Genomic DNA, 18393 nt, shown 5'->3' on the forward strand with positions numbered 1-18393 from the left:
GACACCAAATAAAATAACCCCGATGAAGAAAATTAAAACAAAGAGATTACTTTCTTTGAAAGATGAATTAGGGCCAGATTCAACAAAACTCTCTCCAGCTTCCAAGAGAGAACCAGAAAAACACCACTAGGCAACCCTTGCAAGGAGGAACATCTGCAGCTGGTATTTCTATTCTGCACATCTGTATTTGTACTCACTGTAAGCCTGATGTACATGATTATTTTCCTATAAAGGTCAAAGTGACACAGGTCCCCCAGGATACCCAGGAGAGCTTGGACCAAAAGGAGACAGAGGTGAACCTGGATGGCCTGGTATTTCTATTCCAGGCCCCCCTGGAGAAAGGGGGTTCCCAGGATTCCCAGGTAAGAAAGAGTTTTCTCCTAAGCAGTGCCCAGCAGAGTGGAAATGAAGCTCATACAGGCTCTTCCCCTAGTTAGTATGAACATGAATACATATGCAGAAGATTCCCTCTCTAAAAACATTTCTGTTGCAGTAACATGCTGATGTTTCCTGATGAGATACAGAAACTCCAGTATTTCTTGTCTATTATATTACAGGAGGGGAAAGAATGAGAACAGAAAATTATGAACTCGGTCAGACTCAGGGAGCTGCTTCCCAAGAACCTCCTCTTGGGAAGAAATTCCTGAAGTAAAAGAGTGCAGGAGATCTGGTAGTCACAGAAATATATAAAATCAGGCATCTACTCTGATGTAAATGCAATATGGAAGCGTATCACAGGATTTCTATGATTATTGAAGAGCCTTAGTGATGTAGGAATTGCATAGAAATAGGAAAAAGCAAGTGTCTGAGGAAGAGCCGCTAATAAGAAATTACTTAGACTCCAGAACAAAGGTTCAGGAGGGATTTTATCAATGTGTGTAAATACCTGATGGGAAGGACATGGAGACAGATTCTTCATAGTGGTACCCACTGACAGGACAGGAGGCAGTGGGCACAAACTAACATGCAGGAAATCCTACTTGCGGATAAGGAAATGTTTTGGCTTTCCTGTGAGGGCAGTTGAATCCAAGGAAACAGGTTGTCCAGAGATGTTACAAACTGTCTCTCCCTGGAAATACTCAAAACCCAGCTGGAAAGAGTCCTGGGCAACCTGCTCCAGTTGATCCTGCTTTGAGGAGAAGGTTGGACTAGAAGGTCTCCAGAGGCCCATTCAAGCCTCAACAGTTCTGTGATGAAAAGTGATATTAGCTTTACTTTACCAAACCTTAACAGTGTCAGAGGACACACAGAGGAAAAATAGCAGAGGTGAGTTCTGGTGAAGTGAATTCTCAGATGAAGACGCAGCCATTTACCTCAATTCAGTTACCAGTTTGTAAGCTGAGAGAAACAACAGAAAGGTGCTGGCAAGGAGAAAAAGAGAAAAGGTTTAATTCTAAGATGTATTAACAATGCTTGACAGGATGGCAAAGCCTCCTGTGGCATAGCGTGTCCAGCTTTGAAAAACCAGGGAGAATCACTGGAGAGGAAAGAGAAGGATGGGGTCAAAAACAACACTGAAGAAACTAAGTTTGCTTTTTTTGCAGAAAAGAGAAAGCAACAGAGCTCAACACACATGCTTACAGGCTGTGGCTTTTCAAAAGTGTTGTGTTGTGCAGAGGATGGTAACCTGTAACTACTCCTGCCTGTCACATGTAAGGGCACCAGTGTCTATTTTGCGAAGATCCAGATTGCAAATTGGGAAAAAAGTAGTTTAAGGCTATTCAATTCATTGTGTTCACTGAGGTGTTCAGGAAACAGCTGAACTCACTTTTGCTAGGAACGACCTGTGAATATTTATCGTGTCCCATGCATAACAATTTCATCGTCCCCACTCAGCTTACATTTTTACCATTTCTTCCATTGTTAGAATTCAGGAGAGGGTGGCTGTTTGTGGAAAGATGCATTCTTTAGTTTAAGCAGATTGTACAGAAAGGAAAAAAAAGAAATTAATTGAAATCAAAATTTTTTTAAAAGATGATAAATATTTTCACTTCTTCAAGATGTCTTCATTAGCCTAATTGTTGGTACTTCCGTTCTCTCTGTGACTTGACACATCTGCATTTTATTTGTCAGTAACTTTTTTCTGCAATCTAACAAAACCTCAGTTGTTTCTTGTTTCATTTGTTTGTTTGTTTCTGAAACTTGATCCCTCAGGTAGAAGAGGACCTGTTGGACCTACTGGACCTATGGGAAGATCTCCCGATAGTGCATCTCCTGGTCCTCCAGGTGACCAGGGACCACCTGGTTTAGATGGCATCAGAGGTATTAAAACTAAAAATATAAAATCTGATAATGTAAAAAGCCCCAGAGGCTGCTAGGAGTCACTGGGTTGCTCTCTGAAGAGCAAGGTATAAAAGTGCACGAGGAATAAAGAAACCAAGCAATACCTTAGTGAACACACAGGGAAGTGAACACCAAAGTGATGACCAGAGCAAGGATAAAATGCAGATCTCCAGATTCGGTTTTCTGGCACGTATGGTAGTTCTGTACACATTCTGCTGCTACAACAGATGTCAGTTTCCACAGAAGCTAAGAGAAACAAGATGACTGGCCTCTCATCCTAGCAAGAAGGATAAAACATGTTGTCCAGAAGCCTGCCATGGTTAGTAAGCCCACAAAAAGCTTTCCAATCTAAATCTAGCCCTGGGAAAGCTAAAGCTGGAAACTCTTTTGTAAGCATTTGTGTAGACCTCACTTTGTTACAAGCAGGCGTTGCCAAGGGATCTAGTCAATTCCTATAGATTCTGGTGCTCAAATGTAGCTCTTTAAAGTTATTCCTACCCCTTACATTATTACCTGAACCCTTCCTTGCCCTGTAGGAAGAGTTACTTCGTATTGGGAAATAGGGAATGGAGATTCGAAGTGCAAGCAACAACCTCATAAAGAAGTGGTGTCTCAATGCATGCAACATTTACTGGCTGCCTTTTGCTTGGATGGAATTGACATAGGTTTGGGAGCTGTTTGTGTTATTGTCTTCCTTACAATGCTTTGGACAAAGGCTAATGCTAATAGTCCCAAAACCACACAGGGGCTGTCCTACATCCCAGGGAAAAATAAACAAGAGCAAAAATTCCAGTGGAATGTGGCTATTTTTAGGTGTTTATGCTTCATGCATATGTTAGGAATAATGTTTTTTACCATAGGTCAGCCTGGGAATCCTGGTCCTCCTGGAGAAACTATCTTTGTGCGTGGAGATCCAGGGGATATCGGTAATCGAGGGGTACCAGGTAATCCTGGGCTGCGGGGGCAACAAGGAGCCAGAGGTCCTCCAGGAAACCAAGGAAGAAGAGGCCCAAAGGGTATGATCTGATGTAGTTTTTAACTAGTATGTGCACTTATGCCTTGCCCTGTGTAGCTGTGCTTTATGCAGAGGGATTGCTATTGAAGACCGAGCCAGACAAAAGGCTTAGGCTGGGTGCTTCATAGCTCTGCCCTGTTACCTACAGAGCAGTCTGCCAGATAAAGCAAACCTTGACCTCCCTCCAGGGGTCTCAAGAAACTGTGGAAGATACAGATATGTAACACAGAGTCTCAGATCTGCGCCATATCAATAGCTCTGGGCATTCAACAGATTCTTTAGTTTGAAAACGGGCATCTACATACTTTGCTTCTTCCACACACTGTAGAGAAGTCCTATCAATACCAATCCCTTCCAATATCTACAAAAAGAAAAATAATATTTGGTTCAAGACCAAGGAGAGAAGAGGAAAACGTGCATTTCTTTCTAGGATACAATAGAGTTGAGTGTCCCAAACACTGAGAGTCCCAAACATTTTTTTTTTTAATCTAATCTATGTGTTCATCTTCTTGGAATGCAACCACATGCAACTGCACAACTGTTTTCTTTCCAGGTCCTATGGGAATCCATGGGCCACAGGGTCCACCTGGTGCTATAGGACAACCAGGAGACCAAGGTTTTCAGGGAAAACCTGGTCGCAGAGGCCCCACAGGTAGTTATGAAGCTGTTGTTCACTGTCACTCAATTGTAACTGTGATCTTTCTATTCATATATAATCTTACTGACATTTATTTGCATACAATGTAAACAAGCTCAGAAAAAAACCCTAATTGATTTCTCATTTGAGTTGTTTGAAAATTTCTGAACTATATATTTGTTTCTAATGTTGCTCTATGTAGTTCTCATCCCATTCTTTAATTTACATGCCTGAAATTTGTTTCCACCTGCACCACAACGGCCACAATCTGCTTTCCATTTTTCAAATCCTTCAGGTTTCATAGGTAAGTTCATGACTGTTGATTATTGTTCTTTCTGCATGGGCTTCCTTCTGTATAGATACCATTCACTAAGAAGGTATTCTTGGCTTGGTTGCCAGATACAGCAGATACTGCTACAACAACATAGTTCTAATAGATTTTTCCACGCAAATAGCTGGCACTTCCAAGCAGAACAATATTGCAATAATGCCACATGGAGAAATCTCATGCTATGATGTCAATGAGACTTAAACACACTAATTTCAAATTATCATTTTGGGGTTTGATTGTCACACAAGATGCTTTCTAACCAAAAACTTAGCGAAAGCTTGAACCCTAACACTGAATTACTACAAACACTGACCTCTTATTCTGACTGAGTTAATCCAATTCTGATTTTATTCCAAAATGTAAATAGCCAATAGGTCCCAGTAACTTGCAACACATAAAATGTGGCCATTCTTTTATTTTTATGGTTATAATTATTTTAAATGGACATTGTGAGTGAGCTTCTTTGGCCAGTTTATTGATGGGTTTGCAGCCACAGAATGGGCTGGTTGGGTAGACTTTAGGCCTTAACTTAAATTAAGTTTGGGGCTGATTAAGACAGAAACTGTACACCAAATATTTGAAACATATCAGCTAGCACACACTTGCTAACATATGCTTCCCGTGCTGTTAAATGCTGCACTAAAAGACAAAGAGTAAAATTAAAAGCAGTGAGACTCCATAATTCAAGATTTTAAAATACTTAAAGTATGCATTTGAATAACAAAGCCAGCTAACAGTTATGTTGATTTTTCACATGGGAGCTATTAACCAGTCATCTTTCTAATTTACTTTCCTATTACACGTTCTAGGTGACCCTGGTGAACCAGGAAAAACAGATGATTCATGCCCTGCAATCCCAGGACCTCCTGGGGATGCGGGACAAAGAGGAGACGACGGCTCTGTAGGATTACCAGGGCCTATAGGCCACCCTGGACCCCAAGGTAACCTCATGTTTTGAAAACTTAGATGCCTGTTTTAGCCACTTGTGGTTATCTGCTCATGAATAAAAATGCACATACATAAGAAATTTAAAAAGGTGAGGCCATCAGGAGCCTAAAAATGTCTTTACTCTTCCCCATTGGATGTAGTCCTACTCTGCAGTTCCTCCTTGCTCTGTAAATACTCTAGTGTAGGCGTTACTTCACAAGAATTCCCCTGCATGTTTAAGGACACTGTTGAATTGGGTCCACAGTAGGATTATTTATAACTCATTATACAGTACAGATACTGATGGCAATTCTGCAAGAAGCTTGTCATGATAATGTTAGTTTGTGGTTACAACTGTAACTCACACAAGTTCTGTAGGAGGACCTAAAACCTTCTCATCTCAGCAGTTGCTGTTACTAAAGTCATGCCTCTAAGCTGCTACTGTCGTCACAAGGTGAATTGAGTTGTAAAGAGAATTCCCCGCATAAAGCAGTTTTGCACCTCCCTGTCCTGAAGCATCATTTCTTGGTGGTGTCAAGTTCTGTAGACTGGCCCTTGTGTATCTTTGGACAATGCAGAACCTTTCAATGCAGCCACGTGGATGGAAAGTGCACGCTTTGTGTTCATCTAGGAAGAAAAGGTGAAGAAGGGTCGTGTGGCCTCCCAGGTCAGAATGGCTTACCTGGGCCACCTGGACCACCAGGTGACCAAGGGAACAGAGGGGAACAAGGATTCGCTGGGCCACAAGGTAAGAATGGGATATGGCTTTGTGGGTAGAGATGTGTGAAGTGATGTACAGACTGAGTTTAACCTCTTCTCCCCCAATTCACACATGGACACATTCACCTCTAGCCCGAGATACCATGACGTTTCTTCCCCTTCTCAGTTCAAACACTGACAGTAACAGTTGTGAACGATTTCATAACACATAAAAAGACCTGTTGGAAGAAAATTTATCTCAGCATCCATTATTAACCAGAAAGGCAATTAACCACATATGCTCAAACACCATACATCAACACATACACATCTCTGAGACAGGGCTAATAGTGCAACAGTCTGTGAGTAATTAAAATTGTATTTTAACCATGATTGCTGTTTAATAAATAAACGGCTTAATACATATGTGAGGAAAAGGCATCAACTGTTACTGCAGGGATTCAGATTCAGTCCAGATAAGTCATCCTAGTGACTAAGCCTGAGAAATCATTGCCCACCTCAGTTCATTTCTTAATCCATACTGTACAGGACAGAGGCACAATAGAAAGTCAATTATCAAGCATTCAGAGGCAATCTAGTTCATTTCTTTCCTCTAAGAAGGATAGCATGAGTCTACTGGCATCCTTATTATGGCAGCCTATAAAGTTGTATTATGTTCAGTGAGGAACTCCTTGCTGAACATTTAACCACTGTAAAAGATAGAAGTTCACACTATGTGTATGTTCATACAAGTAAATGTCTTTTACCTTTTCTCTTGTGTACAAGGTCCACCTGGCCAGACTGGTATCCCGGGACCACCAGGCCCCCATATTAGATCTGCAAGTGGATTCTTGCTCGTCCTTCACAGTCAGTCAGACAGAGAACCACTCTGTCCACAGGGAATGCCAAAATTATGGACTGGCTACAGTCTTCTGTATCTGGAAGGACAAGAGAAAGCACATAATCAAGATCTCGGTATGCACTGTGAGATGTAATCCCCCTCCAGCTATGGTATGGTGTGATCTGTAGAATGAAAAACTCAAATGGAGCTCACTTATAGAATCATCACTTACTGTCTAATGACTCAAACCCAATTTTCACTGATTATAATGACCTTGGTTGTGCTGTTCTATGATGTGACATGTTTAACACAGCTTTCTGCTGCTATGCAGTTGAATGAAAAAAAGTATTTCTGCTTTTAAGTAATTGTGAATAGAATTTGGAGAGACAAGTGGTTCACTTCTGTCGTCCTGGCAAGTCATTCTGACCTGGCTTTGAACTCGCCAGAGGGATTTTCCTGTATCAGGAATTTTATTTGGCCACTCTGAAATAACTCCCTGGAGGATCTCTCCTTTGTGCTGTAGAGACAGCTTGGGAAAAAGAGCTGAGTAAGTCAAGTGGTTACAGTTGGACAGTTGTAAGCTTTACAAGTAAAATTATACGTCATGTGCATAAAAAAAAACCCAGCTGATTTTCTCCCCATGACAGCTCCTTTTGGTATCTTGGTTCATTTCTTCTATGTGCACTGCAATTCTGACTACAATCAGGTGGCTAAATCCTCCTCCTGATTCAGAGCCTGATGAAAAACTGATGGGTGGTGATTTGACAGAAGAAATTTTCTAAATTCTCATTGACTTTACAAGAGGTAGAGAAGTCTCCTCGCAGGAAAGATCAAGAACCTAATAAGCTGGATCAAAAAAACAAAAGTGTTTTAAAGAGCAATAAAGAGAGATATTTTTAGTATGGTGGTGTTGTTTTGAAATGTTTTCACTCCTGAGCGTTTGGCATTTCCCTGGAGAGCCAGCTGGAAACAGTGCCTGACAGCAGCAGTGACTATAAGAGTCAAAGAAAATTAAGTTCTTGTTTCCTGTGACCAGTTCTTTTCACAGGCGTTTTCCTTACTCAGGCTACTCCAGATCCTTTCTTGGTACTGGAATGGAATATTATCTGCAATAAATAAAACTAGCTTCTGTATAGAAAAATCATGTGTCTTACAAGAAGGCATTAGTGTTTGGGGCGTTACAAAAAGAATGCATCACACACAAGTTCAGGGCAGAACACAGATATAGCGATTATTATTGTTAACTAAATAGGTCATTATGAAACTGTTCAGTCAGTCTGGAAGAACAACTTCGCCTTTGCTGTATGCTGAAGTGTGCGCTGGTCACTTCTAAATCCCCACTGGTGTCTGCCTCATGAGACTTTTGCAGCATTAGCTCTGCAAAATCACTCAGTCCTTTTATTTCACTTTGAGAGTCTGTGAAACCTTTCTGGAAGGCAGCAGAACAGCTGCTAAGATTTCAGCTTACTGCACTGGTACCAAGGGCTCGTCAAATTTCACAAACATTTCCTGTTTATCAGCAGTGGCATTTGGTTTCTCACTGCTCTGAATGAGTTTGTAAATAGCTCATCTCCTTTTAAACCAGCCACCACCTCTTGCCTAATTTATTTTTCAGTGTTGGCACAGCTAAGAAATTTGTTGTTATAACTGTTTCCCATGGTGATGAACTACATGTTTAAATACCGGATTGTGACACAATTAAATATTATTGGCCAAATGAAGATACTTACAGAATCATAGAATGGCTTGAGGTGGAAAGGACCTTAAAGCCTATCCAGTTCCAACCCCCCTGCCATGGGCAGGGACATCCCACCAGATCAGGCTGCCCAAGGCCCCATCCAACCTGGCCTTGAACACCTCCAGGGATGGGGCAGCCACAGCTTCCCTGGGAAAACTGTGCCAGTGCCTCACCACACTCATTGTGAAGAATTTCTTCCTAATTTCTAATCTAAATCTTCCAATTTAAAACCATTTCCCTCATCCTATTGCTCCATGCCCCTCTAAAAATCCCTCCCCAGCATTCTTGTGGGCAACTTGGTATTTTATATTGGTATCAAAAGTTTGTTTTCAATATAACCATCCCTTTTGGTAAAGGGCCTGGGAGATTTCAGATCTATGAGTTATGTAACTCCTGTTGATAAACACAGTTTTGCAGCAACATTGGACAGAATTCTGTTTTCAACTTGCCTAGAAAAAAGAAATTACTCCAGATTTTCATCATTTGTTATTATTTTCAGGTCTGGCAGGATCTTGCCTTCCTGTGTTTAATACCATGCCTTTTGCCTACTGTAACATCAACCAAGTTTGTTATTATGCCAGTCGAAATGACAAGTCCTACTGGTTGTCAAGTGCTGCTCCTTTACCGATGGCGCCGCTCTCTGAAGAGGAAATCCAACCATATATCAGCAGATGTGCTGTGTGCGAGGCCCCAGCCCAAGTGGTTGCAGTTCACAGCCAGGATCAGTCAATTCCTCCCTGCCCAGTGAACTGGAGGAGTCTCTGGATCGGATATTCTTTCTTGATGGTAAGAGCCTGGGCACATGCTCCTATGTATCAGTTTTTTTCATACAGCTTGTGCATCCTAAAGATAAAGATTTTTAGGCCCAAAAAGTAACTTATCCAATGTCTAGCAAACATTAAAAAAGGAGAATTCACACAAAGAAACAGGGGAAGCGTTACTTCCAAACTGCAGAACTTGGCTGTAGCTACAGATACTGAAGTCATAGGCTTAAGCTATATCTTTCTTACAATTACGAAGATTTTGCTTGCTTGTCTTTAACAAACAATGGGATTATCATGTAGAAAGACACACTTCTCAGAATTCAGGAGTTGATTCTTTTTAATCCCATCCTCTAGGTAACATTTGCATCAGTTTAAGTAACAGCATAATTTAGAATTGACCTGGATTACTCTTTTCTCCAGTTTGATAAACACCAGAAAAAATAAGTGACTGGCTCTGAACTTTTGAAATTAACTCACTGCAAAGCAAGTGGTTTTGTCCAGCAGAGGAAGCCACCGCCAACTTAAGATCACAAAAAATAGTACAGTTAAAAGGGAATAAAGTTAGGAATAGACAGATTAACACAATTTACCTATTTTTCATGCACAGTTCTCATGGTCTTTCATTGTTCTTGGCAGCACACTGGATCTGGTGATCAGGGTGGTGGACAGTCCCTTATGTCACCTGGAAGTTGCCTAGAAGACTTCAGATCAGCACCATTCATTGAATGTCAGGGTCAGCGGGGAACATGTCAATTTTTTGCCAACGAATACAGTTTCTGGCTAACGACTGTGATGCCTGAATTGCAGTTTGCATCAGCCCCCCTGTCAGGAACTCTTAAAGAAGGACAAGAGCAGAGGAAAAAAATCAGTAGGTGCCAGGTATGCCTGAAGCACAGCTAATGTGTGAAACAAAAATGAACAGCTAGAGAAAGACCTGAATAAGGACGAACAACATGCTAAGGGTTTAAACGGTACTTAATATTCAAATGTATTTGAAAGTGTGCAGCACTGCTCTTTTTGTTTGAATGGATAGATAAAAGTGAGAGATGAAAGATCTGTTCAGCCTCATCCACCCACCTACACGCACCTACAGGGAGTGAAATCTAGTGTAAATCACTTGAATTTAAAGAAATGAAACTGTCACATTGAAGCCCAGAAACCATACCTGTTGTGCAAGAAAATGGATTCACTGTTAGAAATGGCAGTTGCGACAGGAAGGGCATATGCATTTATATGGCATGTTATAAACATTTAGCCTTATACAGATGTGCAAACAGAGATGTCATAAAGCCCTGCAGCTGAATTTCCCAAGCTAAAGAAACTCACACATGCTGTTTCTGAGGGAAGACGAAAATGTAATTGTAAAAAAAAGCCCATAATAAAAACAATGAAGGTGAAAGTCTTTTACCATTGCAGTGCTGAACCAAACTGAGAAATAACTGGTAACTGGGCTTTCATAAAAGATAAAGCTGCAAATCCATTTAACAGCAGATTATGTAAGAAAGTAAAATTAGCTGAGATAAATCCTTAAAACCTATATTTATATTCACAATTAATTTATAAGAGGAGTTAAATTAAATTATTAAGCTCCAGCTCAGGTACCCGAAGAAAGTAAGTAGTTTCTAATATTAAGTGAAAAGAAATAGTAGCATGGTGATGAAATGCGTGAACTTATCTAAGTGATCATTAGAAGCAGCATTAGGACAGTTGTCTAAACTTGAAACTAATAACTTTTGTTTATTTTTTCCCTTCTCTTTTGTAAATATAAAACACAAAAAAAGAACCATTACTTATGGTATCATAGCTCTAGAGATGCTTTTAATTTTTTAAAACATTAATTGTTAAAATGTTTATAAGCTAAAGCTTAAATCACCATTTGCAAAAGTTAAAACCCATCTATGCGTCCTTGATTCAGCTATAAACCCAGAACTATTAAATGTACATTTGAATCATGGTAAAGACTGAAAACAGAGACTGCAAATGGAGAATTCATCATGTGCAGAAGGGTCACAAATGCTCCTTTAACCACTTAAATAAGCTGTTTTACCAGAATGGAATAAAATGTTTTTTCCAGCACTTTTCATTTCCATTTATGTTCACTGAGAGGTGCCCCCAGCAAAGGGATTTTCAAGGAAACAGAGATCCACATCCAGGAGTCCTAACGCAGAGAAAACTCCCTCTGAAGCCATCACGAGTACAACAGGCTGATCAGACAGTTTAGAAGTTGGATACACAAACTCAAAGAGCAGGAAGGACAGACGTCCCAGTCTCAGTCAGAGGAAAATAAAACAGTTGGAGGGTAAGTCCATTCAAGCGTGGATACATCAGGCTGTGCAACTTCCTTCTGAGAAAAGCAGCCAAACCCCTCTGATCAGCTGTGCCTACAGACAGCAATGAACTCTCCTGCTTTTCCACCTAGGAAAGGCTCAGGAGCCTCCCTAGAGTACATCCCAGTCCCCGCCTGTCTCAGGGACATTTCCCTCTTAAGTCCTAGTGGCCCACTGGGACGGGGCACACCTCTTGGTTCACACTTCAGCCATCCCACCTGCGTGCTTCATACCTGGCACGCCTCACTGCCTGTAGAGGAGGGACAAATCACTGCTGTTAAACTCGATCCCATAATTTAATCCCCTCCTGCCTCAGACAGCGTCCCACACGCGAGTAAGACTGGCTTTCTGGTTTGAAGCATAAACCATTGTCCTGTTGTCTCTGCTCTGCAAGGTGCCGAGTAGCTTCAGAGCTACCTCCTGTGGAGGAGAGTGCTGTGCTGTAGTCCCCTCTTGTTTAAGGTGTGCAGATTCTGTTTCCAAAAAGGCCACAGCTAAAACCACAAGGAGCTAGTGAATTCAGCTTATGTTCACAGCAGTAGACAACTGCCCTGCTTCCTCAGGTGATGTCCTCATTTCCTCAGTGGATTTCGGTAGTGCCACATGGAGGTCTCATTTATGAGCTTTTCCTGACAGGACTCAATAGCTGCTCCATTGCTTATTTGCAGCCTCTCTTCAGGGTCGGAACTCTCTGGAGAAAGGTGGTTGCTTTGCTGGAAGCATTTACACAGCAGGACTGACCGCACTTTGTTGAAAAATAAACAGAACCTCAAACACTCTGTTAGTGCAAATTTTGTCATAATAAGACAAGTTGAAGTAAGGAGGAATAAAATGTGATTTTGGAATAGGATCTGTGTTCATCCAACTTGAACAAGTACACAGAAACATCTTAAAAACATCAGAGAGAATCAAAAAAAAAACTAAGACCTGATAATTTAACTCAGCCATTTCCTGGTGTTTTACCACCTTCCTCTTCTGCTTGATTTGCAAACATTGTGTAACCCAACTATGCTTGTCTGTTATTTTGATGCAGAGTTTCTGCACCTGTGCCAGTGACATTTTACCATATTCTATAAGAAAATATTATACAGGAGATGTGTTTTTAAGCTACCCCAGATAGGTTAAATATTTAATAGGTGTGCAAATTCCCTTTTCATGCTCAGCTGACTCCAAGGCATTTGTCAGAAACACACTAATAATTCAAAATTAAATTGCAAATAAATGGCTTAATATCACAAAGCAAATAAGCCCAACCAAAGGAGAAGCAGCACATGCTTCAATTCTGCCAGCATTTGTCTAGTGACTGCAAGCAGAAAAATAATTGGTAAATTATTCATAGGGGTCCTAATTATAAATAATGTGTGAAAAGGAATAGCTGGAACTGTTCATGAGTAAAAACACTCCTAAAGGCCACAGCCTCATGCTGGTCCTTATAGTCCAAATCACCCTTCCTACTGCATTCAAGAGCTTTGGATCTTGCAAAGGCCCAGTAAAGAAATGAATTTTGTCCTGGATAACAGGCAGGATATTTACTAGCAACACAGACAATTATGCTGGCTGCACTTGGGGTCATGGGATTTGGAGCCCTATGGGGTGAGCTGCCCTGAAACTCAATTCCAAATTGGTGTTTTACAGCGAGGAGATTCCCTTGCCCACCACCCTAGCAAAGCGTGTGGCATCTCTGTGTCTAGGCAGCACGGGCAATGCCTGCCTCCAACTCATGGCAAATCCTCAGGGCAGCTGTCACAGGCTCTCCTCTCTCCTTCACACCCCTCTGGATAAGGACTTCTGGAAGGTATCCAGTGGAAAATAAATCACTGAATCATAGAATCACCAGGTTGGAAGACACCCACTGGATCATTGAGTCCAACCATTCCTATCAAACACTAAACCACGCTCCTCAGCACCTTGTCCACCAGTGCCTTAAACACCTCCAGGGAAGGTGACTCAACCACCTCCCTGGGCAGCCTCTGCCAGTGCCCAATGACCCTTTCTGTAAAGAATTTTTTCCTAATGTTCAGCCTAAACCTCCCCTGGCGGAGCTTGAGGCCATTTCCTCTTGTCCTGTCCCCTGTCACTTGGGAGAAGAGGCCAACACTCTCCTCTCTACAACCTCCTTTCAGGTAGTCGTAGAGAGCAATGAGGTCACCCCTCAGCCTCCTCTTTTCAAGGCTAAATGACCCCAGCTCTCTCAGCGGTTCCTCATAAGGCCTGTTCTCCAGCCCCCTCACCAGCTTTGTTGCTCTTCTCTGGACTCGCTCCAGAGCCTCAACATCCTTCTTGTGGTGAGGGGCCCAGAACTGAACACAGGATTCGAGGAGCGGTCTCACCAGTGCCGAGTACAGAGGGAGAATAACCTCCCTGGACCTGCTGTGTCTGATACAAGCCAAGATGCCATTGGCCTTCTTGGCCACCTGGGCCACTGCTGGCTCATGTTCAGCCGCTGTCAACCAACACCCCTGGGTCCCTCTCCTCCAGGCAGCTTTCTAGACAGACTTCTCCTAGTCTGTAGCACTGCATAGGGTTGTTGTGCCCCAAGTGCAGGACCCGGCATTAGGCCTTGTTAAACCTCATGCCATTGGACTCAGCCCAGGGATCCAGCCTGTCCAGATCCCTTTGCAGAGCCTCCCTACCCTCCAGCAGATCAACACTTCCACTCAGCTTAGTGTTGTCTGCAAACTTGCTAAGGGTGCACTCGATGCCTTCATCCAGGTCATTGATAAAGACATTGAACAGGGCTGGACCCAGCACTGAGCCCTGGGGAACCCCACTTGTCACTGGCCTCCAGCTGGATTTCACACCATTTCCCACCACTCTCTGGGCCCGGCCATCCAACCACTTTTCCACCCAGGAGAGTGTGCGCCTGTCCAGGCCAGAGGCTGACAGTTTCCGAAGCAGAATGCTGTGAGAAACTGTGTCAAAGGCTTTACTGAAGTCCAGGAAGACACATCCACAGCCTTTCCCTCATCCAGCAGCCGAGTCACTTTGTCATAGAGGCGACCAAGTTAGTTTGGCAAGACCTGCCCTTTGTGAACCCATGTTGACTGGGCCTGATCACCCAGTTCTCTTGCATGTGCTTCATGATAGCACTCAAGATCACCTGCTCCATGACTTTCCCTGGCACTGAGGTCAGACTGACAGGCCTGGAGTTCCCTGGGTCCTCCCTGCAACCCTTCTTGTAGATGGGCACAACATCAGCCAGCCTCCAGTCCAGTGGAACTTCTCCAGCCTTCCAGGACTGTTGGAAGATGATGGAAAGGGGTTTGGCCAGCACATCCACCAGCTCCTTCAATACCCTTGGGTGAATCCCATCTGGCCCCATAGACTTGTGAGTGTCTAGTCGGGCTAGCAAGGCTCTGACCACCTTCCTCTGGGATCATGGGAGCCTCATTTTGCTCCTCTAGCTCCTGGGTTTGTACACTGAGGGAACGACTTTCGTTACAATTAAAGACTGAGGCAAAGAAGGCATTAAGTACCTCAGCCTTTTCCTCATCCCCTGTCACTGTTGTTCCTTCTGTGTCCAATAGGGACTGTATGGTCTCCCTAGTCCTCCTTTTATTGTTAATACATTTATAGAAAGATTTTTTGTTATCTCTCACAGACTGCCAATCTGATTTCTAGTTGAGCCTTAGCCCTCCTGATTTTTTTCTGCACCATCTTACTTCCTCCCTGTAGTCCACATAGCCTGAGCCCTGATCTTCTGTGAAGAAAGGGGCCTCTTTTTGCTTCATCTGCTGATCTTCATTAAACAACAGGCGATGCACAGGCCTAACACTGAAAATGCCTTCTGAACAGAATTCCATCTTTTGGTGTGTACAGAGGATGGCAGAAGAGAGAGACTAAAGCAAAACTGAACGTGGATATCATTGCAAAATTGGTATTTTAAAAAAGCGTACTTTAAATGCACTTGTATGCAGTAGATTTTCCAGATTTGAAGCCCACAATTCCCATTCCAAACACAGCTACTGGGATGAGATAACAGAAAAGAGGCTAGGACTGCAGGCAGAAGGTTTTAAGCTGAGAGCTGCGAGCACCCCATCCTACAAAAGCCTTTCCATGGGGCATTCCCACCGCTCCCATCCCCCTGCTCACCACGTGCCCCTGTGCCGGCTCCATCCATGCCTGGAAGCTGCTCAACCTCTGTGGTCCTGGCAGGCAGCCCAGCAACTTCCCTGCTGCTTCCCCCACTTAAGGCAGGGCAGGAGAGAAATGGGAGGAAAAGAGCCAGGAAACTCGTGGGTCAAACTAAGAACAGGGGAATCACTGCCAAGTGCTGCCGTGGGCTGAACAGACTGAGCTCAGGGAATTCAACTTAATTTATTACCAATTAGCATAAATATTCAATTACTGATTCAGGTTTTGGGAAACAAACTGGCAAACCTAAAACACCTTTCCTCCCACTTCTCCAGCCTCAGCTTCCCTCCAGACTCCTCCTGGCCTCCTCGCTATCACTGCAGGTCCCACTCGGCCCCTTCACCGTGGCAAAAGGTGGTTCAAAGCCTTCGTGGGATTAGTTTGGGTTCCAAGCACCAAATGTTTTCTCTGTGCTGTGCCTTCCTTCTCACACTTTTCCTGTGCCCCAACACTGGTCCCTCCATGGGCTGCAGTCCTTCTGAGGGAGCATCTGCTGTGGCCTGGGTCCTACAAAGGGCTCCAGTCCCTTCAGGGCTGTGCCTGTTGTGCTGTGGAGCTCTGCCGCCGCCTCCTGACCTCGGATTGCTCAGATCGGAAAACCGCTTTTAAGACTCATTCCCAGAATAGTATTGTTGTGTGCAGCAAGTTTAAGCAAAATTGTTCCAGGAATTCCTCCAGGGTAAACTCTTAACCAAACATCTCTTACCAATTTCGGCTGATTCATAAGCACCAGAGAAACAAAGCAATTATCAAACCAGTTGAAACCCATAGGATTCCTATAGTCCCTAAGTTTTTTTGCCTGTATTTAAGGCAAATTGAACAAACCTTTTATCCATCAACTCAAGCTGTTGTTTACTTGTTTGGAAAAGGATTCCCCACTAAAGTTTTAAAATACAGCATTGAGGTAAAACTATACATGACGTGCATCAATGCCTCATCCTCCCGAACATGGGTAGAGATTGCCAGTCTACAATGACTGCACAGGCTCTCTAGCACAGCACACAAGGCCACGTCAGCCCTCACTAGTTCTCCAAGTATCACCATTATTCAGACTCAAGAAATCATAAAATCACAGAATGGTTTGAGTTGGAATGAACCTTAAAGATCATCCAGTTCCATCCCCCCCTGTCATGGACAGGGACACCTCCCACACAGAATCATGGGAGACAAACTTTCTGTTGTTCCACACAGACCACGGTAAATAACATCACTTTACACTGACCTCCCAGACTGCAGCTGGGTCTTTTCAGCTCTTACAAGCAATCCTTAAATAACTGAATTTAATTCATTGGTGCCAGACAGAGAAAAGGGCTGCAAGGATGAGGACTCCAGTTCTAACACATTCCAGGTATTGGAACTGACTGGGTAAGAAAAAAAAAAATCAAGATCATGGGGAAAGATTCATAATGGGGAACAGTTGTCAGCAAGAAAAAGGACCACTCTGAAGCCAGCTTTGAAGAGGAGCAGTTGGGCAGGGACAGAGCTGATCCGCCCTCACTCCAAAACCATAAAGAAATTTTGACAATAACTCCAGTAAAAACTTCCCAGCAGGTGAAGTAATCAGGAATTTATTTTATCCCATTTCAGAAACCGGCATTTTAAACCAAGCAAACAACAAAACCAGCTGCTGGATTCTGCTCCCTTTAACCAGCTGGAAAACTGGCCAAGGCAGAGGGAAAACCATCATCAGCCTCCAAATAAGTATGAATATGGAGCATGACCTAACAGCTTTCCCATTTCTACTCACTTCATCCAGGTGTTCAAAGAGATTCCAGTTCAGTTAGAGGTGATACTTCAGAAGTGTAAAGGGGAAAACAATTCTAGATTTGTCATTGAAGAATGAACGTAGGAAACAACTATGGTTCCTCAAAAGAATGTAGATGGTCTCCAGCACCCACCACCACTCACAGCAAATCTCACCTTGTGCCTGACACCGTGCTCACTGTTGCTCAGGGCATTTGAAACTCCATGTATTTTCATGTTTCCCACAGATTCAGTGAAGCAGAAATGCAAAACACAGACAAAATTCTAACCAATTTGTAAACAAACACAAGTAGTGAGGCCCCGCACTAACTAACAGCCACGGTGTACTCACCCCTGGGCGGACATGGAAAGATTTGGGAAGAAGCACTTGGGCCCCAATCAACAACATGTTCAGCTTGGTAAAACAAAGCTTCAGAAAACAGAAAAGCAAGGTCTTTCTCAGAATTTATAGCCTTCCACGCACTGATCACCTGTTCCACTCCTGTTGTGGACAGTTCAGCATGATGGAGACAGAGGCATTCTCATTAGAAATTAAACTGTCCCAGAGGCAAAGAACCATTAATTCTGATGGGAACTAAAGAAATCTGTATTAGAGATACCTGCTCAGAGGCAGCTGCAACTGCAGGGTGTTAGATTTTGCATACTGTATTCTAGAAACACAAAAGCAAATTAGTATTTCCAAATGTTTTGATTTTGTTGTGCTTAAACGTGTAAAATGCATGTAAGGAGTGAAGTACATGCAGTAAATGGTACCAGTGTTACAGAACTTTGGGTCAGACACAGACTGGCTGTATCTCTGCACACACAATGTGGTCTTCCTGATAATGATGTGCAGAAACTAGGAATTTAAGCATCTTGCCTAAAGAAATGTTTCATCACTACAGTGCCTTCCCAATTAAACGCATCCCTGATCATCTCCCCTCTGTCCTACTC

General features: G+C 42.9%; 1 protein-coding gene across 1 annotated transcript in view; it reads left to right on the forward strand.

Annotated features, from left to right (window-relative positions):
* Nucleotides 1-10190, forward strand: part of COL4A4 (collagen type IV alpha 4 chain) — a 63659-nt gene extending 53469 nt beyond the window's left edge. Inside the window, exons 38-46 of the mRNA XM_069864643.1 lie at nucleotides 234-362; nucleotides 2155-2262; nucleotides 3144-3299; nucleotides 3852-3950; nucleotides 5076-5207; nucleotides 5825-5941; nucleotides 6679-6867; nucleotides 8971-9257; nucleotides 9872-10190. Of these exons, the coding sequence (XP_069720744.1) occupies nucleotides 234-362; nucleotides 2155-2262; nucleotides 3144-3299; nucleotides 3852-3950; nucleotides 5076-5207; nucleotides 5825-5941; nucleotides 6679-6867; nucleotides 8971-9257; nucleotides 9872-10135 (1481 nt within the window). The 3' untranslated portion in view covers nucleotides 10136-10190. The remainder of the gene's footprint in view (nucleotides 1-233; nucleotides 363-2154; nucleotides 2263-3143; nucleotides 3300-3851; nucleotides 3951-5075; nucleotides 5208-5824; nucleotides 5942-6678; nucleotides 6868-8970; nucleotides 9258-9871) is intronic.
* Nucleotides 10191-18393: the final 8203 nt, after the last annotated feature.

Source organism: Phaenicophaeus curvirostris, chromosome 10 (genome assembly GCF_032191515.1).
Source record: "Phaenicophaeus curvirostris isolate KB17595 chromosome 10, BPBGC_Pcur_1.0, whole genome shotgun sequence".
Lineage (NCBI taxonomy): Eukaryota > Metazoa > Chordata > Aves > Cuculiformes > Cuculidae > Phaenicophaeus > Phaenicophaeus curvirostris.